This window comes from Trachemys scripta, chromosome 7 (genome assembly GCF_013100865.1).
Source record: "Trachemys scripta elegans isolate TJP31775 chromosome 7, CAS_Tse_1.0, whole genome shotgun sequence".
NCBI classification, from domain to species: domain Eukaryota; kingdom Metazoa; phylum Chordata; order Testudines; family Emydidae; genus Trachemys; species Trachemys scripta.
The window spans coordinates 94,159,408-94,180,092 of NC_048304.1; the positions used below are offsets into that span (position 1 = coordinate 94,159,408).

Sequence of the window (20,685 nt, forward strand, 5' to 3'; positions counted from 1 at the left end):
CCCCTTCTCCAATGACACCCATCTTTTATAGATTCCCACTCTTATATGCTGTTGTGTATGAAAATATTAAACCACAGGAAAATTAGGGGGAGCTTCTATCTCAATTTACTCTGGTATACCTTGATTTTGACAATATTTAAATGTCACAAGTTTGAAATAATTTGAAATATATAAGCATTTTAAATTAGAAAAATAACCCTATCCTCTTTGTCATAGGAATGGGAGATGACAAGTAAATGTATTTGTTTTGGCAATTTTCTGTCTTCCTACCCAAATTGCTTTATCCCTGAAAAGAGGAAGCCCTAATAAAAATGAATCATTGACATATACTTGGCATGTCAGGAAATTCCAGGTGAATAGCCAAGTCACTGATCACAGAGTGCTAAACATCCTATCAACTAGTAAGAGTAGGAAAATTGATAAACATATTCCCTGACTTTGTTGGATGCCCCTTATATTCTTCAGATCAAGCTAAGTTATCTATTTTTGTGGACTCATGGCCTCAGTTCTATATTTAATTCAGGAAAAATCAATTAATGGAAGATCTTCATTTTCATTGAATGATAACACTGAAGCAAATTATGTGATATTTCCCCCAAACATAAAAATATTACAGGTTTCAGAGTGGTAGCTGTGTTAGTCTGTATCAGAAAAAACAATGAGGAGTCCTTGTGGCACCTTAGAGACTAACAAATTTATTTGGGCATAAGCTTTCGTGGGCTGAAACCCACTTCATTAGATGCATGGAGTGAAAAATACAGTAAGCAGAATATATACTATAGCACATGAAACGATGGGAGTTGCCTTACCAAGTGGGGGGGTCAGTGCTAATGACCCCAGAGAATAGGAAGTGGCCTATTCTCAACAGTTGACAAGAAGATGTGAGTATAAGTAGAGGGAAAATTACCCACTACAAAAAGTAATTTTCCCTCTGATGATACTCACACCTTCTTGTCATCTGTTGGAAATGGGCGACGTCCACCTTGATTGCATTGGCCTCGTGAGCACTACAAAAGTAATTTTCCCTCCCTTGGTATTCACCCGTTGCTGTCAACTGTTGAGAAAAGGCCACTTCCATCTTAATCAAATTGGCTCATTAGCACTGATCCCACTTGGTAAGGCAACTCCCATCATTTCATGTGCTATCGTATATATTCTGCTTACTGTATTTTTCACTCCATGCATCTGATGAAGTGGGTTTTAGCCCATGAAAGCTTATGCCCAAATAAATTTGTTAATCTCTAAGGTGCCACGAGGACTCCAAAATATTAAAGTTTCATATATCACCCTTACAAAAATCAAGATTTCTACTACTAAACGGCCTTTAGTTTAAATAAATAACTATAATTAAAATACTTTTAAACTTTACTAAGTAACCAAATATTAACATATACAGAAGAGCATAAGTTAATGACCTCACATACAGGGGTGAAAGTAGAAACAGAGACTTACCAGTATGGGGCTGGGTTGGGGCCAGCTCTGGACCCTGGAAGGGGCGGGGGCTCTGGGCCCCGGAAGGGGCGGGGCCTTGGGCGGAAGGGGCGGGGAAGGGGGGTCAGAACCAGCCCTGGCCCGCCCTGTACTGGTAAGTGCCCTCCCCATCCCCCGCCGGGGTAGCAGCGGCTGCCGGGGGCTCCGGCAGCAGTTTAAAGGGCCCAGGGCTCAGCCGCTGCTACCATCCCGGGCCCTTTAAACCACTGCCGGAGCCCCCAGCTGCTGCTGCTACCCCAGGGCTCCGGCAGCAGGGCTCAGGGGCTATTTAAAGGGCCCGGGGCTCCCCTGCCTCTACCGCCCCGGGTCCTTTAAATAGCCCCCAGAGCCTGCTGGAGTGGCGGTGGGGCTCCGGTGGCTATTTAAAGGGCCTGGGCTGTAGAGGCAGTGGGAGCCCCAGGCCCTTTAAATAGCCGCCAGAGCCCTGGGGTAGCAGTGGTGGGGCTCCGGCGGCTATTTAAAGGGCCCAGGGCAGTAGAGGCAGCGGGAGCCTCGGCCCTTTAAATAACCCCCAGAGCCCTGCTGCCGCTAACCCAGGGCTCCAGCAGTGGGGCTCTGGCGGCAATTTAAAGGGCCTGGGGCTCCAGCCGTACCAAGGCGTACCGGCTTACTTTCACCTCTGCTCACATACTACATGCAAAATACTACTCCCATCTCACTGGAAAAGCTGTCAGCGGTGCACAATATTTTAAAACAAACCTGCTTTTCCAGCCTCTACACACAAAAAGAGCAACATGGTATTGCCTCATCCTCCTCTGCAGCAAGCTCCTGTCCCTCCCAGAGTTCTCAATGTGCACAAGAAGGAGAAAACAGGACAGTGGGAAGGGAAAGGAGACTTCAAGCTCTGACTGCTGTCAGCCGGGAGGGCCTGGCTACAGAGGGATGAAGTCTTTAGGGATGCAGACAGGACAGACTGGTACTGCTCAAAGAAGGATGAATTTATTTAATTTCATTTATGTATATAGATATAAAACATATGCTCGAAAGCAATGATTAAACATTTACAGGAGACGTTACCTTCCCATATATTGTTTTACCATTACTACAAGCATTTTGCTTTGCTTCAATAAGTGAAATGTTGGTTTCCCAAGTTTCTTTTAAATCTGAGCTGTGAATTAAATACTAGTTTTAATATCAGAGGGGTAGCCATGTTAGTCTGGATCTGTAAAAAGCAGCAGAGAGTTCTGTGGCACCTTTAAAACTAACAGATGTATTGGAGCATAAGCTTTCGTGGGTGAATACCCACTTCGTCAGACGCATGCGGTATTCACCCACGAAAGCTTATGCTCCAATACATCTGTTAGTCTTAAAGGTGTCACAGGACTCTCTGTTAGTTTTAAAATGTTAGATGTTACTTAAGAAAAATAATTTCTGGAAGGAAGCATGTAAGTTGTAAGAAATTCTAAAGACTATGGGCTTTCTACAGCACTCTTCTGCAATCAAGGGATGACGTAAATGGACAGTGAAGTAGGACAGCCTTTCTTGGCATCAGCTGCTGCTTCGCTGCTCAGAAGGAACTAAGGCCAGATGTTAATAATTCTATTAGAAAACATTATTTCAGGAAACAAAGATTATTTCTTTAAAATGAAATTTACAATTGCATGTAAATGAAATAAACACAGGAAGCTCGTAGTTCCTTCTCAGATGCTCACTTACTGGACTTTATATATAGGTGCCTCAACCAGTTTGGATACCTCTAAACATGTGGGTATTTTCCTATCTGTCATGCGGTTCAGACTACTTTATCTAATACCCCTACAGAGGTAGGGAGCATGCTTCCTGTTAACTATCTGCTACTGTGATATTTTAAATTTATTAGATTCGACTAAAGCTCTTTGTAAAAACAAAAGTTCCTCTCTTTATAACAGAACTATACTTGTCCTTGGGAAAGACTGTGATGGACATAGAACCATCATCTCACCCAACTGCATTTTTCTCCTGTTTCTATCCTGTATAGCTGTGGTTAGTTAGAAATGCACTGTGGGAGACTGATCTCAAATTAGAAGCTAGATATATAAAACCAATTTCATTCCCCTTAGAATTTTTTCCTCTTTAAATTCAATAAGAAAGACAACTAGAAAAACAAAGCAACACTTTGGAAGATCAAATGATTTAGCAGGCTTTGGATTTACCATTATTCCCATGTGACCAATACTGTACTGTATACTGGTATGATACTGATCTACTACCGGACCTCTCGCTGTACAAGTGGGAATTGGGAATCTGAGGTTGCTGAACGCCAAGCTTTTTCATGTGTCATAATTAAAGAAACACCTATGCTAAATAACTGGACTGATCAGTGTGAAAATTCAAAGTGTTTATAGCTTTCAAAGATTCTTCCTGAGCTAATTATGACCCTCAAATGAACATATCCTTAAAAAGTAGCAGGCTTACAAACAATAATAAATAACCTTTATATTAAGGGCAGAATGCTGTTCTAACCCACAGGATATAATGTTCTGAGCTTTGATAACAGAAATGCTATGGTGCTATTCCTGGCACAACTGATCAAAATCATAATGTAACTGTGGGTTTCTAAAGCTCTCTAGACAAGATGAAAGGGATTTGCCTGGAAGTAATTACATCACAAAAGAAGATAAAACTATTGAGAGATTCCAAGCATATGAGCATCCTGATATCAAGCATAACTCTGGGAAAACAGCTGAAATTGGAAGGGGCAAAATTCAAGGATGCTTAAAGTTTCATGTTGTTACCATAACTGAGACTCAGACAACAGTAAATTAAACATGAAAAATCTTGAAACGCATAGAAAAATAGCACAGTAACCTATACAATGTAAAACCTACTGGTATCGGTTTCTATCCTTCAAAGAGTTTTTTCTTGAATTGCCTCCTTCACTAAAATTGTCTTCAACTTCTTCAGATTCCAAACTGCGGTTACAACTCCGAATAGTTTGAAAGATACTGTTTGCTGTTGATTCTTTTTCCGTATTATTTAAACCATCTTGGCCTACTCGTTGCAAGAAATTATCTTGCCCATTGTAATCTGCAACAAACTAAAAAAGCCCAAATAGTTAATACAATGAACAGTTTGAATAGTGCATAGTTAAGTAAACTGACAGAAATAGAGTTTAACTTGCGATTTTCAAAGGGGCCTTAGCGTGTGAGGCACAGATCAACCATTGACTTTCAGTGGGAGTTGGACACCTAATTCTGGTCTATTACTAGGACTTCTAGGCATTACAATAATATAAACAAACAAATAATATTAATTTCTTTAGACTCTTTGAAAATCTCAGCTTTAATCTCTACACTTGAGGGATTATTTGAAAGGGAAAAAAATGGAACGAACAGTTATTTAACTTACAATGACTGATTTTTCAAGATGTTGTAGTCAGTGTGGATTCCACTGTAGATATGGCTGTACCACATATGTGAGAGATTGGATTTTTTTTAAAATAGCAATGTCTATTACGGCCATGTATGTGCCCTGTGCCTTCTTGTGCTCCCATGGAAGAGGACAAAGGGTCCAAGAACTGACCCTCCCTCAGGTCCCTTGCAATTTGAAGCTTGTGTTAGCTGAAGACTCAAATTGTGGATGGAGCAAAGGGCAGGTCATGGGATCTACACTGCTAACATCATCTCGAGGAATCACTTTTACTGTAGGGTAACTTTTTTCTTCTTCAGGTATGTGTAAGCCACCACTGTAGATGACTGTCAAGTAGTAGCCTCTTCAGGATGGTGGACATGAGGAGAATCAGCTGCAACTGTTGAAGACAAATGGGAGTAGACCCCACCACAAAAGTTGCAATAAGTCCAGTGCATAATGCTTGACAAATGTGAGCAGGTTGTTCTACATAGCAGCCTGGCAGATTTCAGATACTGACACATTGCAGAACCATGCTGAGGATGCCACTTGAGTTCTGGTTGAATGGTCCCTAAACTGTCAGTTGGAGAGGAACATCAGCCATCTGGTAGCACAGTGTAATACATTTTGAAATTTTAGGGATGAAATGGTTTGCCCTTTAGAGTGGCCAGCTATAGCCTCATATAATCATGGGGACAGTCTGAAAGATTTGATCCTGTCAATATAGTTTCAAAGAACCCTGGATAAACCAAGGTATGGAGTTTCTTCTCCTCTTGCCTGGAACATGGCTATGGGAAGAACACGTTAGTACACTGATCGATTCAAATGCATTTCTAAAACCACCTTGGGAAGGAGTTTTGCATAAGGTCTCAGGACCACTTTGTCACTATGAAACCAGGTAGACAGAGGTTGTGCTATGGGCTGATGGATCTCACTGACTCTTGGATAGATGTTGGAAAGGGACTCAAAGGGGAACTCTATAAGCCTGTGAAGGACAACACTGAAGTCCCATTCAGGGTCTCTAACCAATGAGTGAGCATGCATAAGGCACTTAAGGAATCTGGATACCGACATATGAGAGAAGATTGAAAGAGACTGAATTGGTGGAGGATATGCTGAAACTGTCACCAGATGGATCTTAATTGAACTAAAATCCAAGAATGTTTTCATTGCAGCAAGTAGACCAGAATCTTCAGTATTGGGACCTACATTGGGTCCAGGCCACGTTGGGCTGCTCACATCAAGAACCTTTTCCATTTAGAAGAGTAAGTTTTTCTTATGTATAGTTTCCTGCCTGATGCCAGGATCTCCTGATTATGCAAGGAGCAGTGCTTTTCCATGATGTTCAGCCAGCCAATATCCAAGCCTTCAGCATCAGCAACTTTGGGTTCAGATGGAGTACTTGACATACATCTTGTACAATAGATGTGGGTGATCTGGAAGTCAGGTTGGTGTTGCAGAAAGACTGCCAACAAGAACTATTTTGGCCAGTCGGGAGCTAACTACCAAGATGAATCATGTCCAATCTTGTCTAACTTTGGCAATCACCCTGGCGATTGCTAGGACTGGTGGGAAGATGTAAAAAAGGGCCCCAGTACCACTGTTGGAGGAAAGTGTCCAGTAAAGGTGGAGAAGTGATATCTGAAAATCAGCTCTAGAGTGGTTTTGGCATGGTTCTCGATCATCTCATCAAACCTGCTGCCTTGGGGGGATGGGGAGGAGGGGGAGAGAGAGAGAGAGAGATTGATTTGCAACAGAGAAGGGGGAGGAGGGGTGCCTCCATGAATAGTGGGGTCACTTTTTGGATGAATACTCAGGCTGGCAGCTATGAGAGAAAGATGACATTCTCGGTTTCTGAAATGGCTGGTACTGAAAGGGTTTGCAGTATGGTACTGGGGTATAAATGTCCAAAGAGCTGAGTGTTGGTTTGGAATCCTTGAGAAAGTGCAGCGCCTCTTCCATTCATGGGCTATTTAAATGCATATCTTCAAAGGGTAAGTCCTCAGTTGTAGCCTGGACTTCCCTTGATATTCCTGGATAACTGAACCCAGGAGACTTGGTGCCTTATGACTGCTGTGGAGATAGATTAAGCAGCTGTATTGGATTCATCCACTGCCACTTGTACTGCTGTCTTGGCTATCATCTGCCCCTCCTTGATCATGTCTCAGTTCTTCCCTGTGGGAGTTGAGATAGGAAGGAAGCCACCCTCTCCCATATCAGAAAGTTGTATTTTGCAAACAGCACTATATTGGTTGTAATGCAGAATTGGAGAGATGCTTTCCTTCCACAAATGTCCAGCTTTTTGGGGTCCTTGTCTCTGAAGTCCTGTTGGTGGATCTACTCCTCTCCTGAACTGCAGAGACGATGAACAACCCCAGTGTCAGGTGAGCATTAAAGTAATCAAAACTTCTGGGTGGGAGTTGGTACTGTTTTTCCAGCCGTTTCCAAGACAGAAGGGAGTGAGGCAGGGATGTGCCCCAAACCCTTCACTGGGTCTAAAATGCCCTCATTGATTGGGAGGGCAATTCTTGTGGGCATGGACGTGCTGAGGTTGTCAAATAATTTATGATTGTCTTCCTGGAGCACCATCATTCCCATGTCCAATGTGTCAGCCATCCCTGGAAAGGAAAGCCTGGAAGTCATTGACCGCCAGTGTTGGGGCTATGATGGCTGATTCAGCCAGGGATGAGGAGAATTCTTTAGGTAGGAAGGGCAGCTGGAGTGTCTCTCATATTAACTCCACCATGTCTTTGGAAGGTCCATGCAGTACTGGCGAGGGCGCTGAAGCAAGCATTGCTGATGGTGACTGAGACCATCTCCTCTTTCCTGAGCCCTGGGAAGAGGCCCTGCTATGGGACCTGTGGGAAGGCAGGGCCTCAATAAAGCCAGTACAGCAAATTGTACTGGTCCTGGCTAAACTGTGGGTGTCCCAACCATTCCCAGTCCTGCGCAGGGGCTCTGTACCACATACCTTCGGAGTACCCTTGCAGGTACTGTCCTTTCCTCTTGGGCAGCGGTTCCTTGCTGAGGTGGGGGAGAAGGAATGGCCTGGTGATGATGAGAAGAAATAGCTCTCTGGAAATTACAGTGCCAATACACATGGTTTCTGGCACTGATGTTTGTGGAGCTGGTGCCAAGATCAGTATTGGTGTCTAGGCTTGTTTTGGCACCAAGAGGAGTCGTGAGTGGGGCTTTTTGAAGGAATGTCTTGATACCAAGAAGGGTTCTGGTTCCAGGATCAGTACTGGAGCAGTTTGCTGTATCAATGTCGGTATCAGTGCAACCATCTGGTCTCTTGGTCTCACTGGTGCCATGATACTATGCCTTATCGATGCTGAGGATTTCAAGGGCTTCTCTCTAGTCCTTGTTTCTCTCTGCAGAAACTGACTTTGATACCAGCTGATTGCTGTGTTTGCACTTGGTGGTGGAGTGTCTCTCCATCTCAGAAGGCAGTGCCAGGTCTCTCTGTCCTGAAGACGATGTCAATGCAGTCGTAAAGTTGCTGCTGGTGATGTTGCCACTGGTGACAATGGTATTGGCACCTTTTTGCCTTCTTTTCCCTACTGGAGCCAGAGATGTGGTGCCTGATATAGACAGGGTGATCAGTGAACACAATCTCCTTGGATCTGGTGCTCCTGAATCTGAAGCTATCTTCATGTATAGGTCCAAGAGGGGCAGTTTGAGCCTCATGTCTTGGGATTTCCAGGTGTGGGTTGAAAAGGAGTGGCAGATGGAACACTTGTTGGTGATGTAACCTTCACCAAGGCAGAACAGACAGGAAGTTGAGGCTAGACAAATTTAGGCTGGAAATGAGGCATATAATTTTTTAACAGTGAGGGTAATTAACCACTGGAACAATTTATCAAAGGTTTGGGTAGAGTCTCTATCACTGGCAATTTTTAAATTATATTTAGATTTAAAAAAAAGATCTGTTCTATTTCAAATGGAATTATTTTGATAAAGTTCTATAGCCTGTGTTATACAGGAGGTCAAACTAGATGATCACAATGGTCCCTTCTGGCCTTGGAACCTATGAATCTGCTATGTCCATCTATGAGAGGCATGAAACCATAACAGGAAGGACACACATTAAACATAGTGGGTTTTGAGCCTGCCATAGCTAGAGATTAGTACGAAGCACCTCACTCTGCTGTACGGGGGTGGAGGGGTCTCCCCCATGTCTGTCCTAATTGCTTGCTCTCTCTCTTTTTTTTTATGAATACCCAACAAAAAAGTCTAAGATGAAGGATCTAATTAAAAGGAGACGTGCAGAAGGGTTTCTTCACTGGAAAAGGGTTCTGAAACCAGAAGCAGGTCAGATAAATTCCAGGTCTGTCTCACTGCCACAGACATTAAGAAAGAATTGAGAGAAGGTCAGGGCCTCTCCACCCTTTATGTCTTTACACGAGAGCACGAAGTAGCACAGAGCTGCATCAATGGCCCTGCCAGATGTTGCTATTCAAAAGATTCCAGACTCGCATGCCTGAGCACCTACCTCAGGATCCACATTGACACATACTCGAAGAATTGCTTCTTTTCATATATTAAGGGTCTGAAACACTGAGGTTCTGAACTCTTATTTACTGCTATTCCTATTGAATTAAGTGGAAGTTAAGAGCACTATCCTTCAAAGGAAGTGCTTAGCATCTTCCAGAATGAGATTCTTGGGCATAAACATTCATTGTTCATTGCAACTGTGGTTGCAAAATATTTGTCATTCCAATATGTAAACAATCCACTTTAAATTAATTTTTAAAAAATGAATACGAGTTGTTATTGTATAACTGGATTGAGATCCTTCCATTTGATACCATGCATTACACTTTCGTTTAGAGAAAGCCACAAAAAGTTTCATCAACTGCATTGAACAGAGGGGGTTCAATCAACTGTCACCTTCAATAACTGTCAAATAATAATTTCACTATCATCTACAATTTGGTAGGGAGTCATTTTCACTGTATACAGGATATGGGCATGTAAACATTTAGAACATCAATGCTATCTCATAATAATTTACCTCTAATGTTTCATCCTGGGAATTATACTGTGGGCAAAGTCTGATGAGGCTTGCTGCTCCATCTAGAACTTCACAAAGCTCCTTTAAAAATACACCACAGAAAGGAACTACTTTACAGCCTGGAATATTCAGAGCACGATTTACCACTTTCCGATATTCAGAGGATGATTCATGTTGTGCCATAGCATCCTTCAGACTTCGCATGGTTTCAATATCAGATTGATCCATGAACTGCCACATTTTTAAAACTTTTCTAGACCTATTGCAAATAGACAACAAAACATTTGTAAGAAAATTAAAAAAAACATAATTTACATTAAAGTTCAACCCCAGAAGTCGATCTCTTCTATTAAAAAAAATTAGTCTTACTTTCATTAGAATTATTCCGAAACAGGGGTCAGCACCACCATGTTGCGCGACGGACACTTGACAAAATTATTGGACTTAGTGACAGACATTGGCGGGGGGCAAGAGGAGGCTCCAGGCTGAGGAAGGGGGTTGGGGTGTGGGAAGTGGTACGGGCTTTGGGTTGGGGGTGCGGGTTCCAGGGTGGGGCCAGAAATGAGGGGTTCAGGATGCCGGAGGGGGCTCTGGGCTGGAGCAGGGGGTTGGATGTAGGGGGTGGTGTGAGGGCTCCGGTTGGGGATGCAGGCTCTGGGGTTGCACTGGGGGTGAGGTGTAGGAGGGTGCTCCAGGCAGGGACCAAGGTGTTTGAAGGGCAGGAGGGGGAATCAGGGCTGGGCCAGGGGGGTGGGGCATGGGCATGTGTGTATGCAGGCTCCGTGCAGCGCTTACCTCAAGCAGCTCCCAGAAGCAGGGGTATGTCCCCCTTCCGGCTCCTACACAGAGGCGCAGCCAGGTGGCTCTGCACGCTGCTCTGTCTGAAGGTGCTGTGCCCGCAGTTCCTAATGGCCATGGTTCCCGACCAATGGGGTGGAAGCCTCAGAGGCAGCACTGTGGGGGGGACAGAGGTAGCGTGCAGAGCTGCCTGGCCGCGCCTCCGCAGCAACAGCAGGGACAGGGAGTCACTTGCAGGGAGGCTTATCTCGGGTGGCTCACCCCACCCCCACCCCCAGCAAGCAGCTCCCCGTCCCTGCTGTTGCTGGCAGAGGCGCGTGCGGCCAGGCAGCTCTGCAGGCAGCTCTGCCTCAGTCTGCAGGCGCCGCCCCCCGCAACTCCCATTGACTGTGGTTTCCGGCTAATAGGCTGGGAGCTGTAGAGTCAGCGCTTGGGTAGGGGGAACTGAGGCAGTGTGCCTGCAGAGCCGCCAGGTGTCTGGCCACATCTCTGGTAGCAACAGCCGGGACAGGGAACCGCTTGCAGAGAGCCACCTGAGGTGAGCGCTCTCATGGACCTCAAAATTTTTACCACAGACACTTGTGTCCATGTACGGACACGTTGCCGCCCCCTGTAAATGAATGAGACAAATTCAATTGGGTATTCCTAGAAAAACTCAGGCTAACAGAGCAATTTTTCCTTTTGAATAATTGAACACCAAAATGAACATGCAAAGCTGAGTAATGAGATCTAGATATTGCTGGAGCTACAGCTGGGATTTTCAACAGAGCCTAAGAGAGTTAGGCACAACAGCTTGGGAAGGTAAAGAGGAATCTTTTACACTTATCTTGTTACACTGTCTTAAAAATAAAGAGTAGTGGGAGAAAATCAGAGATAACATTTCCTTTGCTGTATTATTACATAGGATATAGTATAAAGGAATGTTTATATGCAAACAAAAAATGGTTTTAGGACTGCACAAGCGGAGCATGTTTGGGCAGAGCCCTGGCAATTCCACCCCTCCGCACCTTGCACACCAGCAGTGCTACAGGGAAGCTAATACAAGATATCCCACTCCCCACTATCTCCTTGTCCACTGCATAATGCTCTGGCAGTACCCTTCCTTTCCTCTCCTTCCCTCATGCAGTGCACTCACAAGAGGCATAATTAAACTCTTATTACAGTTTTGACTTCTCTCTGAATAGGCTGGCTTGTCGTAGAACAACCATTCACAGCCTTCTCAGGCTTACTTGGCCTGGGAGGCCGTGGATGTGTTTTGCAGGACAAGGCCTCTTGTGTTTGTGAGTGCTTTGAATGTGTTTCATATATTAAAAATGTAAACTAACAGCACAATGAGTGTGCTTATTAAACCACAAAAAGCTGCAGTAAAAACACATTAAAGGTTTGCTATGCAAACACAAAATACAAGGAAAGTTAGAGTTAAGAGGCTGGAACTTCAGACTTATCTCTTCCTACTACAAAATAATTCATTATATACTGTATGTAAGATCCCCTACTGTTCTGAGAACCCAGCAGCAGTTAGCGTAGGTAAAATGGAGTGACCTAAGGAGGAGCTTTATTTGACATTTCTTTTTTGCCTTATAATCATATTACTTTAACATTTATAGTTTCACTACCTTTGTTATTGAAACTCCAACCCTAAAACTATAGTAGTTGTAGTGAGTTACAGATAGTTAAAATAGAACTGCTTTTACACTCTTCTTTTCTCATTCAAATCATCTATTTGAAAAACGTATCTCCATGTTTTCAATTTAACATATTTAGCATGTACCAGGATAGATGACGATGTCTCCAGAGCATTCTGAGAAAATGTCTGTCTTTCACCATGTTTAATTTTTCCAGAATAATTATGAGAAATTCAAAAGATGAAATGATGTGATTTAGCAACAGAATACTGTTCAACAGAGTGATTGATTCAGTGCCACACATTGTCCTTCAGAGAGGAGTTGTGCTTAATAGAAGCTGTAGTTTAATCTCTATCTCTGAAACTTCCTTATGTAAAAATGAGTTGCCAGTACCTAAGCCCTGCCAAGAATTCCATTACAGCATTGTAGTTTCCCATGTTCCAGCAGCATTTTGCCACATGTACTAAATATGAGAAGACTTCTCGTTTCTCCTCCATAGAACCGGCAGTAAGGATCAACCATGTAACCCAAGAGCTCACCTAATAAAACAAAATGTACAGTACAAGAAATCAGCCATGGCTATGTTATTTGGAACATTCAGACACATTTAATGCAATAGAATGAATACATATTAATCATAAATTGTCTCTATCGGGGAGAAAATCAGAGATTTCACTAAATTATATATATACCCACACACAATAAAATCACACAAAAACATTCACCACATATATTATAAATACTGTATGTATATACATATCATACACACATATATGCAAAGTATTTGAATCTCAAAATGCTTTTTACAGTTATTTATTTTAAACCAAAAATGCTGAACAATAACAGACATTGTGTCATAGACTAGGGCTAAGATTTTCAAAGCTGCCTAAAGGATTTGCAAGGCCAATTCCCATTAAAATCAATGGGAACTGGCACCCAAATCTCCTACTTGGCTTTGAAAATTTTAGCCTTAGATAAGATAACCCATTTTATTCAACTCGGGCAACAGGTCAGAAGCAGCAGTTTATACATTAGAGAATATTTTTTGCTTGAGTTGACTGTGCTGGCATTTGTATATATGTTTTCTTGATGTGCAAATTTGTTCACTGCAATATATTCTAAACATTTAATAATTAACTACTATAGCTATTTGTTATATAAGAAATGAAGCAGAAAATATCACTTTCCAAATCTGATCTTATTGTCAAGTTCTGTTTGGTAATTTATGTCAGCATCAGAAATCAACTAACTATATGATTCTGTTCATACTTAAAATCTGATCAGGCATAGATATTTACCACTCTGAAAATTTTCAGTTTACTTTCCCACAACATCCACAAAAAGTAGATATATTTCACATGGAAACCTAATTTAAACCAACTGTTCCTTTTTACAATCTGATTCCCTAGGGGTTGATTTTTATCACTGTAGAAATACTTTTAATCATAAAATAATAAATGTGATCTGTTCACTGACATTGAGTTTCATTCTTCTTTTGGTCTTGAATGATTTATGTGTTTATAGCCATTACCAGAGTGATGAGAGCTTCACATAACATTTGAGACCATAGCTTCCCCCAAAGAAAGAAATTTGTATTTAATGTCCTACTGATATACTTAAAGACACAAACCATGTGAAATTAACTGAAAATTGGTTGAATTGAAAACAATTTATGAAAACACATAGGGGTTATATACATCACTATATTTTCCTGAGCCTATACAGACACAGTATTCTCTATTCCTCATTCTGGGTCATGAGAACAGCAAATACAGTAAAAGCAAGAACAAGAATAAGATTATTCTCTTGCTTTTCAATCTTTCTGATGCCCAATTTAATCAAGCGCAACAAAGTCAAGTTCCACTGTTTTCTTAATGTTGAAATGTATTAACATACTATACTATTAATGAAAGACTGTGTTTAAGTAATATTAGGGTTAATAGAAACCAGCAAAATTCAGGAAATGCAAAGTTATGGCTTTGCCCTAAATTCAACTGAGAAAGAAAAAGAAAGAAAGAAAGAAAGAAAACTAGCTTTGTTATTGGCTTGTGTCACATTTTCAGCATTATTCAAATGTATTTTTACATTTAAGTTTCTTTCTTTAAATAAATTAATAAGGGGAAAGTAAGTCAATGGGGTGCAAAAAATTTTCCTATATATTGCCAGTGTTTTATAACGGCATCTAAGGGCTTGTCTATGCAGTGCATTAGTCCACAACAGAGATGTATAAACTCCAATGCATAGTAGCATGTTGCACGCTAACTAGTCCATGTGGACCCCTGCTGGCACACACTAAGAGTTTCCCTGGTGCATGTTTACGTAGTCCCATTTCAAACTATATTAACGTGCACTAGGGAACTTTTAGTGTGTGCCAGCAGGGTCCCACATGGGTAAGTTAGTGCATGACACACAAGTGTGCACAAGAATCTACACCCCTCTGATGCATGCTAATGCATGTTGTAGAGAAGCCCTAATTTACTCAAGAGGCAGAAACAGTTCTATATTTCAAATAAATACACACTCAAGTAAGTATATTTTCAAAAAGGGCTGTACACAGAGGGTGAAATGCTATGCTGTGCCTCTAAGAGGTGCAGCATAGAACTCACAGATGGAGAGAGGGCTGAGGTGGTTTTAAGCCACACTTGATTCTGGGCTGCTCCAGGAGCGGCATAATTTAGACAGCCCTTGAAGGCTGTCTAATTTACAACAGCCTTTTCATGCCTGCCTAAGGGCAGCAGCACTGCCCAGAATCTCTGCAGTGCTAGGTGCTGCTGCTCTGCTCTTGGAACACTTCCTGCCACAAACCCCATCCCCAGCTTGCCTCCAACATCAGGTTTCTTCCACAATTCCTGTGCATGAGGAATTCTCTCTCAGATGGATCTGAAACTGTTAGCACCCAATTACACCACTGGTGTCCTTTTTCCCAGAGTAATCAGGGGCGAGATTCTGACCTACTGCATGTATTTATAAAAATGCTACAAGATTAAGGCCTCAGTTTTCCTCTTCAGGGAAAAAAAGAAAAGGAAAATTTGAATTAATAAAAGTATGTGCATTTCTGTGTACTACATGAACAGCACAACTGCTGATATATACTGATGTTTGCTACTGATTATCACTATTGTCTAGTATATTTCTGTACTGCAGATCTTGTAGGTATCTAGGGCCATAATCCAGACCTTTAGGGACTTTACATATTAGACTTATTTATGCACATGGGGCCTGATCCAAAGCTCACTGAAGTCAATGGAAAAACTTCTATTGACTTCAGTGGGCTGTTGATTAGGCCCATTTTTTGGTCTAACATGTGCCTCTTTCTAGTGGTTCAGTCGGAAATGGATATTCTAGTTATTCTTTAACCAGACAAAACAGCAATGAAAACATTACAATGCTTGAGCAATACTGCAAACAGTATAGCTAACATTTGTTTGACCAAAAAGCAGAATGTACAAAATTAATGCTCCAATTTCATATCCTGTTGCAATTACAAATTTTGTATAGTACCTAATATGTATTGCAAAATTATGTAATTAGAGTTACAACATTTCATGGTGCATCCTGTAATAAGTAATTTAATATAGTGTAAAGCATATGACCAGTTAGAATTTTGGCTGTGAGATGGCATCTGGATCGCCTCAGTTGCTAAATTGAAGTGCAACATGTCTTTCATTTCACTGAGATACGTGCCACATTGTCCTTTCCATAATATGCCACAATCTTTGTTCAGATTATTTAAAAGCAATATCCATTACATTCTCTTCTTTCAATAACTGTTTAAAACCACAATGTAACAAACAAATGAGAATAGGAAAATCTGTCTCTGATCATCTGAAAATTTCCTTCCTTTGAGTAATAAGGCACACAGATCTGTCAGAATGGATATTTCAGTTTGTTTACATCTTGGGGGCAGGACCAGAACTTGTTAGTCACTGGCAGCAGGGGAATGCCTCACCTCCTGAAGTTCCCTGCATCTGAGATAACTTCCACATGACTAGGATAATTCACATTTACTTTCCTAAATTACAGATTATGTTAAATATACTTTGGGAAAAAGCACAGCAATTTCTCCAACTGCAGAACATAATAAATTCTATCTAATGACAAAAAATCTAAATCCTTTAATATCAATGTCCATCCATTTCTATTCTGAATGATCCATTTGTTTCCAAGGTGGCCTGGATCTGTGACCTTATTACTTGAAAAAAAGGAAATTTTCAGGTAAGCATGGACAAATTTTCCTATTCTTTGTACGAAGGACCACAAATCTGTTACAATGTGATTTTCATAGCAGTGTGACTAAGGTAGAAGCAGGATCATCTTTTAAATGTTGACTCCTCCATCTTCTCCTGGACCGTAAGGCACAGAGAAAACTTCTGCCAAAAGACAGGATATGACAATGACCAAGGTAGGTGACCAATGTGCAGAATCTGGTGAACCTATGTACTGATGCCCATTTGGCTGTCCAAAAGATCTCAATACAGGATTATCAGCGCTCCTAAAGACTGGACTTTGATGTTTAACTGAAGAAGGAATATATCTTGAATTTACTTAGGAAATGAATGCTATGACTGTTGAGAGAACTACCTGTCTGAATTAAAGATACGATATTGGGTCTCATTAGAGGAAACTCCTTAAAATAAAAATTCATCTGACTGGCGATAATAGCCATTAGGAGGCATACCCAATGCACAGCAGGTATAATGGTACCTCCTACAGGCATTCAGTCTGGGGTAGTATTGTAAGGAGCAAAATCAGATTCCAAGTCATACTTGACCTTGTGAGATTGAAATAAAGTTTATGCCCTAAGGAGCATATAAATGTTGGGATGTATACAAAAGTTTCTTTTCTTGGACAGGCTGGGAATATTATATTACACAGACCTGGCCTTTTTTCTTGGACACTCTTATACATGCACAATAAAGCTCTCCTGGAGGAACTCAAGGCTATGTTTCATTGATTTAACATGGTAATTAAGTTATTTTGCACCATCCCATAGAATAATTTCTATTTGTTGACTTCTCCTTTGGGACCCATGTGAACAAGAATCACTTCATCAAAGTATTAATTTTAAATTTTTCTGGTCCCAAGTGGAGTATTTTTTATTTTATTTTATATCATACATCCTCTGTGAGATACAGACATCTGAAGATCCAATCAGGCCTGAAAACCATAGTCTCTTCATCCTGCATAGCATAACCTGGGTGGGTAACTGTTGTTCTTGTGTTCTTATCTTTTGTATTGTCCTGCAGAGCAGGACATATAGCAGGGACCTTGCCCAGGTTTGAGAAAGGTCATTCACTGCTTCACATTCTCAGTCCTGACATGTAGAGAAACCACAGGGCACCTTATTTATGTTTCCATATTCAAAGAAGTCAATCACCAATCCTCAAATTGATTTATGATGAGGGATATATTTCTAGGTGAAGGAGCCACACTGCTAATCTGACTTCTACCATGTATATCTTGGTGTTCTTCTCCATCTTGTCAGGCAGTACATATAGAGAAAGGTAACTCTGCTCCGAGACTCACTCTCTCTAGGGTGGGGCTGGTTATGTTCTTCCCAGTTATTATGAAAACCCTATTAGACACTAACTGCCATGACTAGAACAAGTCTTATCTATGGAAGGAAAAGTGCTCCAAGACCTCAATGAATCATTGTGTTCCAGCTCATGGATGTTGTGGTCTTTCTTTCTGGTACACAATCCCTGAACTGAATTGGGAAAATCCCTTAAAATAAAAAAACAAAACAAAACCAAATCTGATTTTCTGCATTCACCATTTGTGGGAGCAGATAATATAAAATTAGAGACAGATCATTGCCAAAGGATGAGATATGATGATGGGAATACCTGGAATTATTAGATAGGTATCATATGAATTCTGGGTCACTGAATCATACCTGTGTATAAGATCAGAATTCCCAATGGGTTCCAGTAAAAATTGGATTTTTGTTTCTGTGACAGCACTTATTTTCCATTATGGTCATCTTCATCTTCTAGTAACAGTCTTCTGGGAGAAGACCTCGTACCTGATAGTATTCATCCACAGCCAAAGCATATGATGCATTTCCCTGGCACCATGTATTTGTCCTGATACTCCAGGAACCATATAACTCTGTACATTTGCTTCAGCTTTCTCTCTGAACAGAACCCTAATCAGAAAAATCATCTTAGAAGAGATAAGTGAATCTCTGTCTTCCCTAAAGTCGATGTTATTGCTACCATGATGCTGGTGAGAGAGACCTTGGGAGCACATGAAAGATCAAATGGTTATGATCAAAGTTAGGAAAAGAAAAAGGCTGCCATCCATCTGCAAAACATAAAAATTGTCTGAGGATGGTAAAATGGGAATGCTTTGAAGATAAGCCTCCTTTAGGAACTTATTTAGATGTTTTAGACTGGGCTCTGCTCTGTTTTTCCTAATTCTCTGAGGCTAGAAAGCTGATTGGGGGAGCGGGGGCATTATAACACTCCAGTCTGAAAAATATGATGGATGATTTCATTCATGCTGTAGCCTCTCCATTGGTTGCTGAAACTGGGAATGAGACAAAGCTATTTCCCTGTTTCTTGCACAGTTCCTTAAGGTATCTCCACTGGACAATGTCCAGTGACCTCATCTGATCAAAGCTCTTTTGCTCTGAAATTGAAAGAGCCTGGAACAAGTCAGGGCTCTAATTCCAGACCTGCAGATAGCTCTGAGACAATACAGGGTAGTTACTGACTCCACACTTGTTCTAGCTACTACTTGCAAAGAGGTATTTTCTCCTGTTATACTTTAGGGACTACTTCAATACATCTGTATTCCTTCCAGTAGTGTCTGGCCGGAGCCAGAATTATAAATTGACTTTTCTGATTATTGTGAATAGCCTCAGTTCCCCATAAAGCTTCCTATTGTACCACTAAGAGAGCTTGGGAACTGATTTGTCCAAGCATCTTTTCCTAAGAACCAAAGCCCCATATATAAGCATGCAACAGATTTGAATCCTACTTTTTTAAAAAACATATATTTTACTATTTGATTCTCCAACTCTAATTTGGACTGTCAGGCTTCCTCCCCAAAGGAGGAAGAATTATCCTTGTAATTGTTTTTGTAAGGTGTGTGTATGCACACCTGAAGGAATCAGCATATGTCTATGCCCGGGTCTTTTCTGCATTAATATATCCTGCTGCATTCCATGAAGTTGAGGAGGCGAACCAAGTGATGAGGATTATTTCCCATGCTGCGCCCTGTGAAGGTGATATGGGGAACTGAGTATCAAGGATTATCTGTCCTGTTGCACTCCATGAATGTGAGCTGGGGAAACAGCACTGATTTTACTATTTATTTCCCTTTTGGGAGTTTGTCCCCATAATCCTGCTTCAGACACACAAGTGAACTTGAGCTCACAGATTGCTCTGGAAAGATTGAAGTGGCTAGTGATCCTCCTGTCCTCATTGAAGCTGGGTTTATGTGTCTCCCCTTCTCTACATGGATCCCTTCTAGGTCTCTCAAGGAAGATACTGGCTCAAGGATGGGCTCCCCAGATGTTCTACCCCTCTCTACTGCCTGGGATCCATATGAGGCAGGTAGGTCTATCTTTCCCATGGAAGCCTCAGCCTGGGCTATGTATAGCAAAGCGATCCCTGAGAGGGAGGGGCCCTGTAATAGAGATGGCAGCAGAGGAAGGGAGCTAGGCCCCAAGGCACTTTACTGCAGTCTCTGGTGTGAAAGCAATGTGAGTTAAGCACCTAAATAACTTTAAAAATCTGGCCCTAGGTTTTTCGGGGAATGCATCATGCTGAATTTTTGATCTCTGAATTAGCTGAAATTTGTATAAAATCACATGTAGACTGACAGCTAGCCATTCATTAACTGCACCTCAGAGGCAGTTTAGATATATTATTAATTAAAATGTGTATGGAATCAGTAAGGCTCCTGAAATGCCCTCCTGAAATGTGTATTTTAGATAGAAATATGTGAACTAAGTGTATAGAGCTAGCCCCTCCTAATTTGGGTCAAATCATACACCCCATTTAGGAGATCTTAAAGCATAGGTATGTTAACCGCATATAACTGGCCTAATGTCTCTTTGGAGGCTGCAGAATCTGTGGCACTTGTGATAGCCCTCAAACATGCACAGGTTATTCCACTGTTGATGATACACATGCTTAAGATCAGAATCAAGCTCTAAGGGTTCAACAAGGGTACTCAGAGCTAACTAACACTGAGACTTCTTCCTCCAAGTTCCTGTGTGAGTCACGGCTTTACGTTCAGGGCACATGGCCCTCCATATGCACGTCTTACGTATGATATCAATTTTATTTCCGCTCACATGTAGTTCTGTTTACATAACCCTCATTATAATACCCCTTCACTCCACAACAGGAATCACCAAACCAACTCTATAATTAGATTGTCACTGTACTGATTAGTTGAAAAAGGATGAGAAAA

At 41.5% G+C, this 20,685-nt stretch overlaps 1 protein-coding gene across 2 annotated transcripts in view; it reads right to left on the reverse strand.

The window, feature by feature from the left end:
• PLCE1 (phospholipase C epsilon 1) overlaps window positions 1-20,685 on the reverse strand; it is a 334,106-nt gene that overhangs the window by 76,289 nt on the left and 237,132 nt on the right. For both annotated transcript variants that reach the window (XM_034776200.1, XM_034776201.1), the window contains exons 5-7: window positions 12,652-12,797; window positions 9,836-10,094; window positions 4,299-4,507 (exon numbers count right to left, since the gene is read on the reverse strand). In XM_034776200.1, the coding sequence (XP_034632091.1) occupies window positions 4,299-4,507; window positions 9,836-10,094; window positions 12,652-12,797 (614 nt within the window). The remainder of the gene's footprint in view (window positions 1-4,298; window positions 4,508-9,835; window positions 10,095-12,651; window positions 12,798-20,685) is intronic.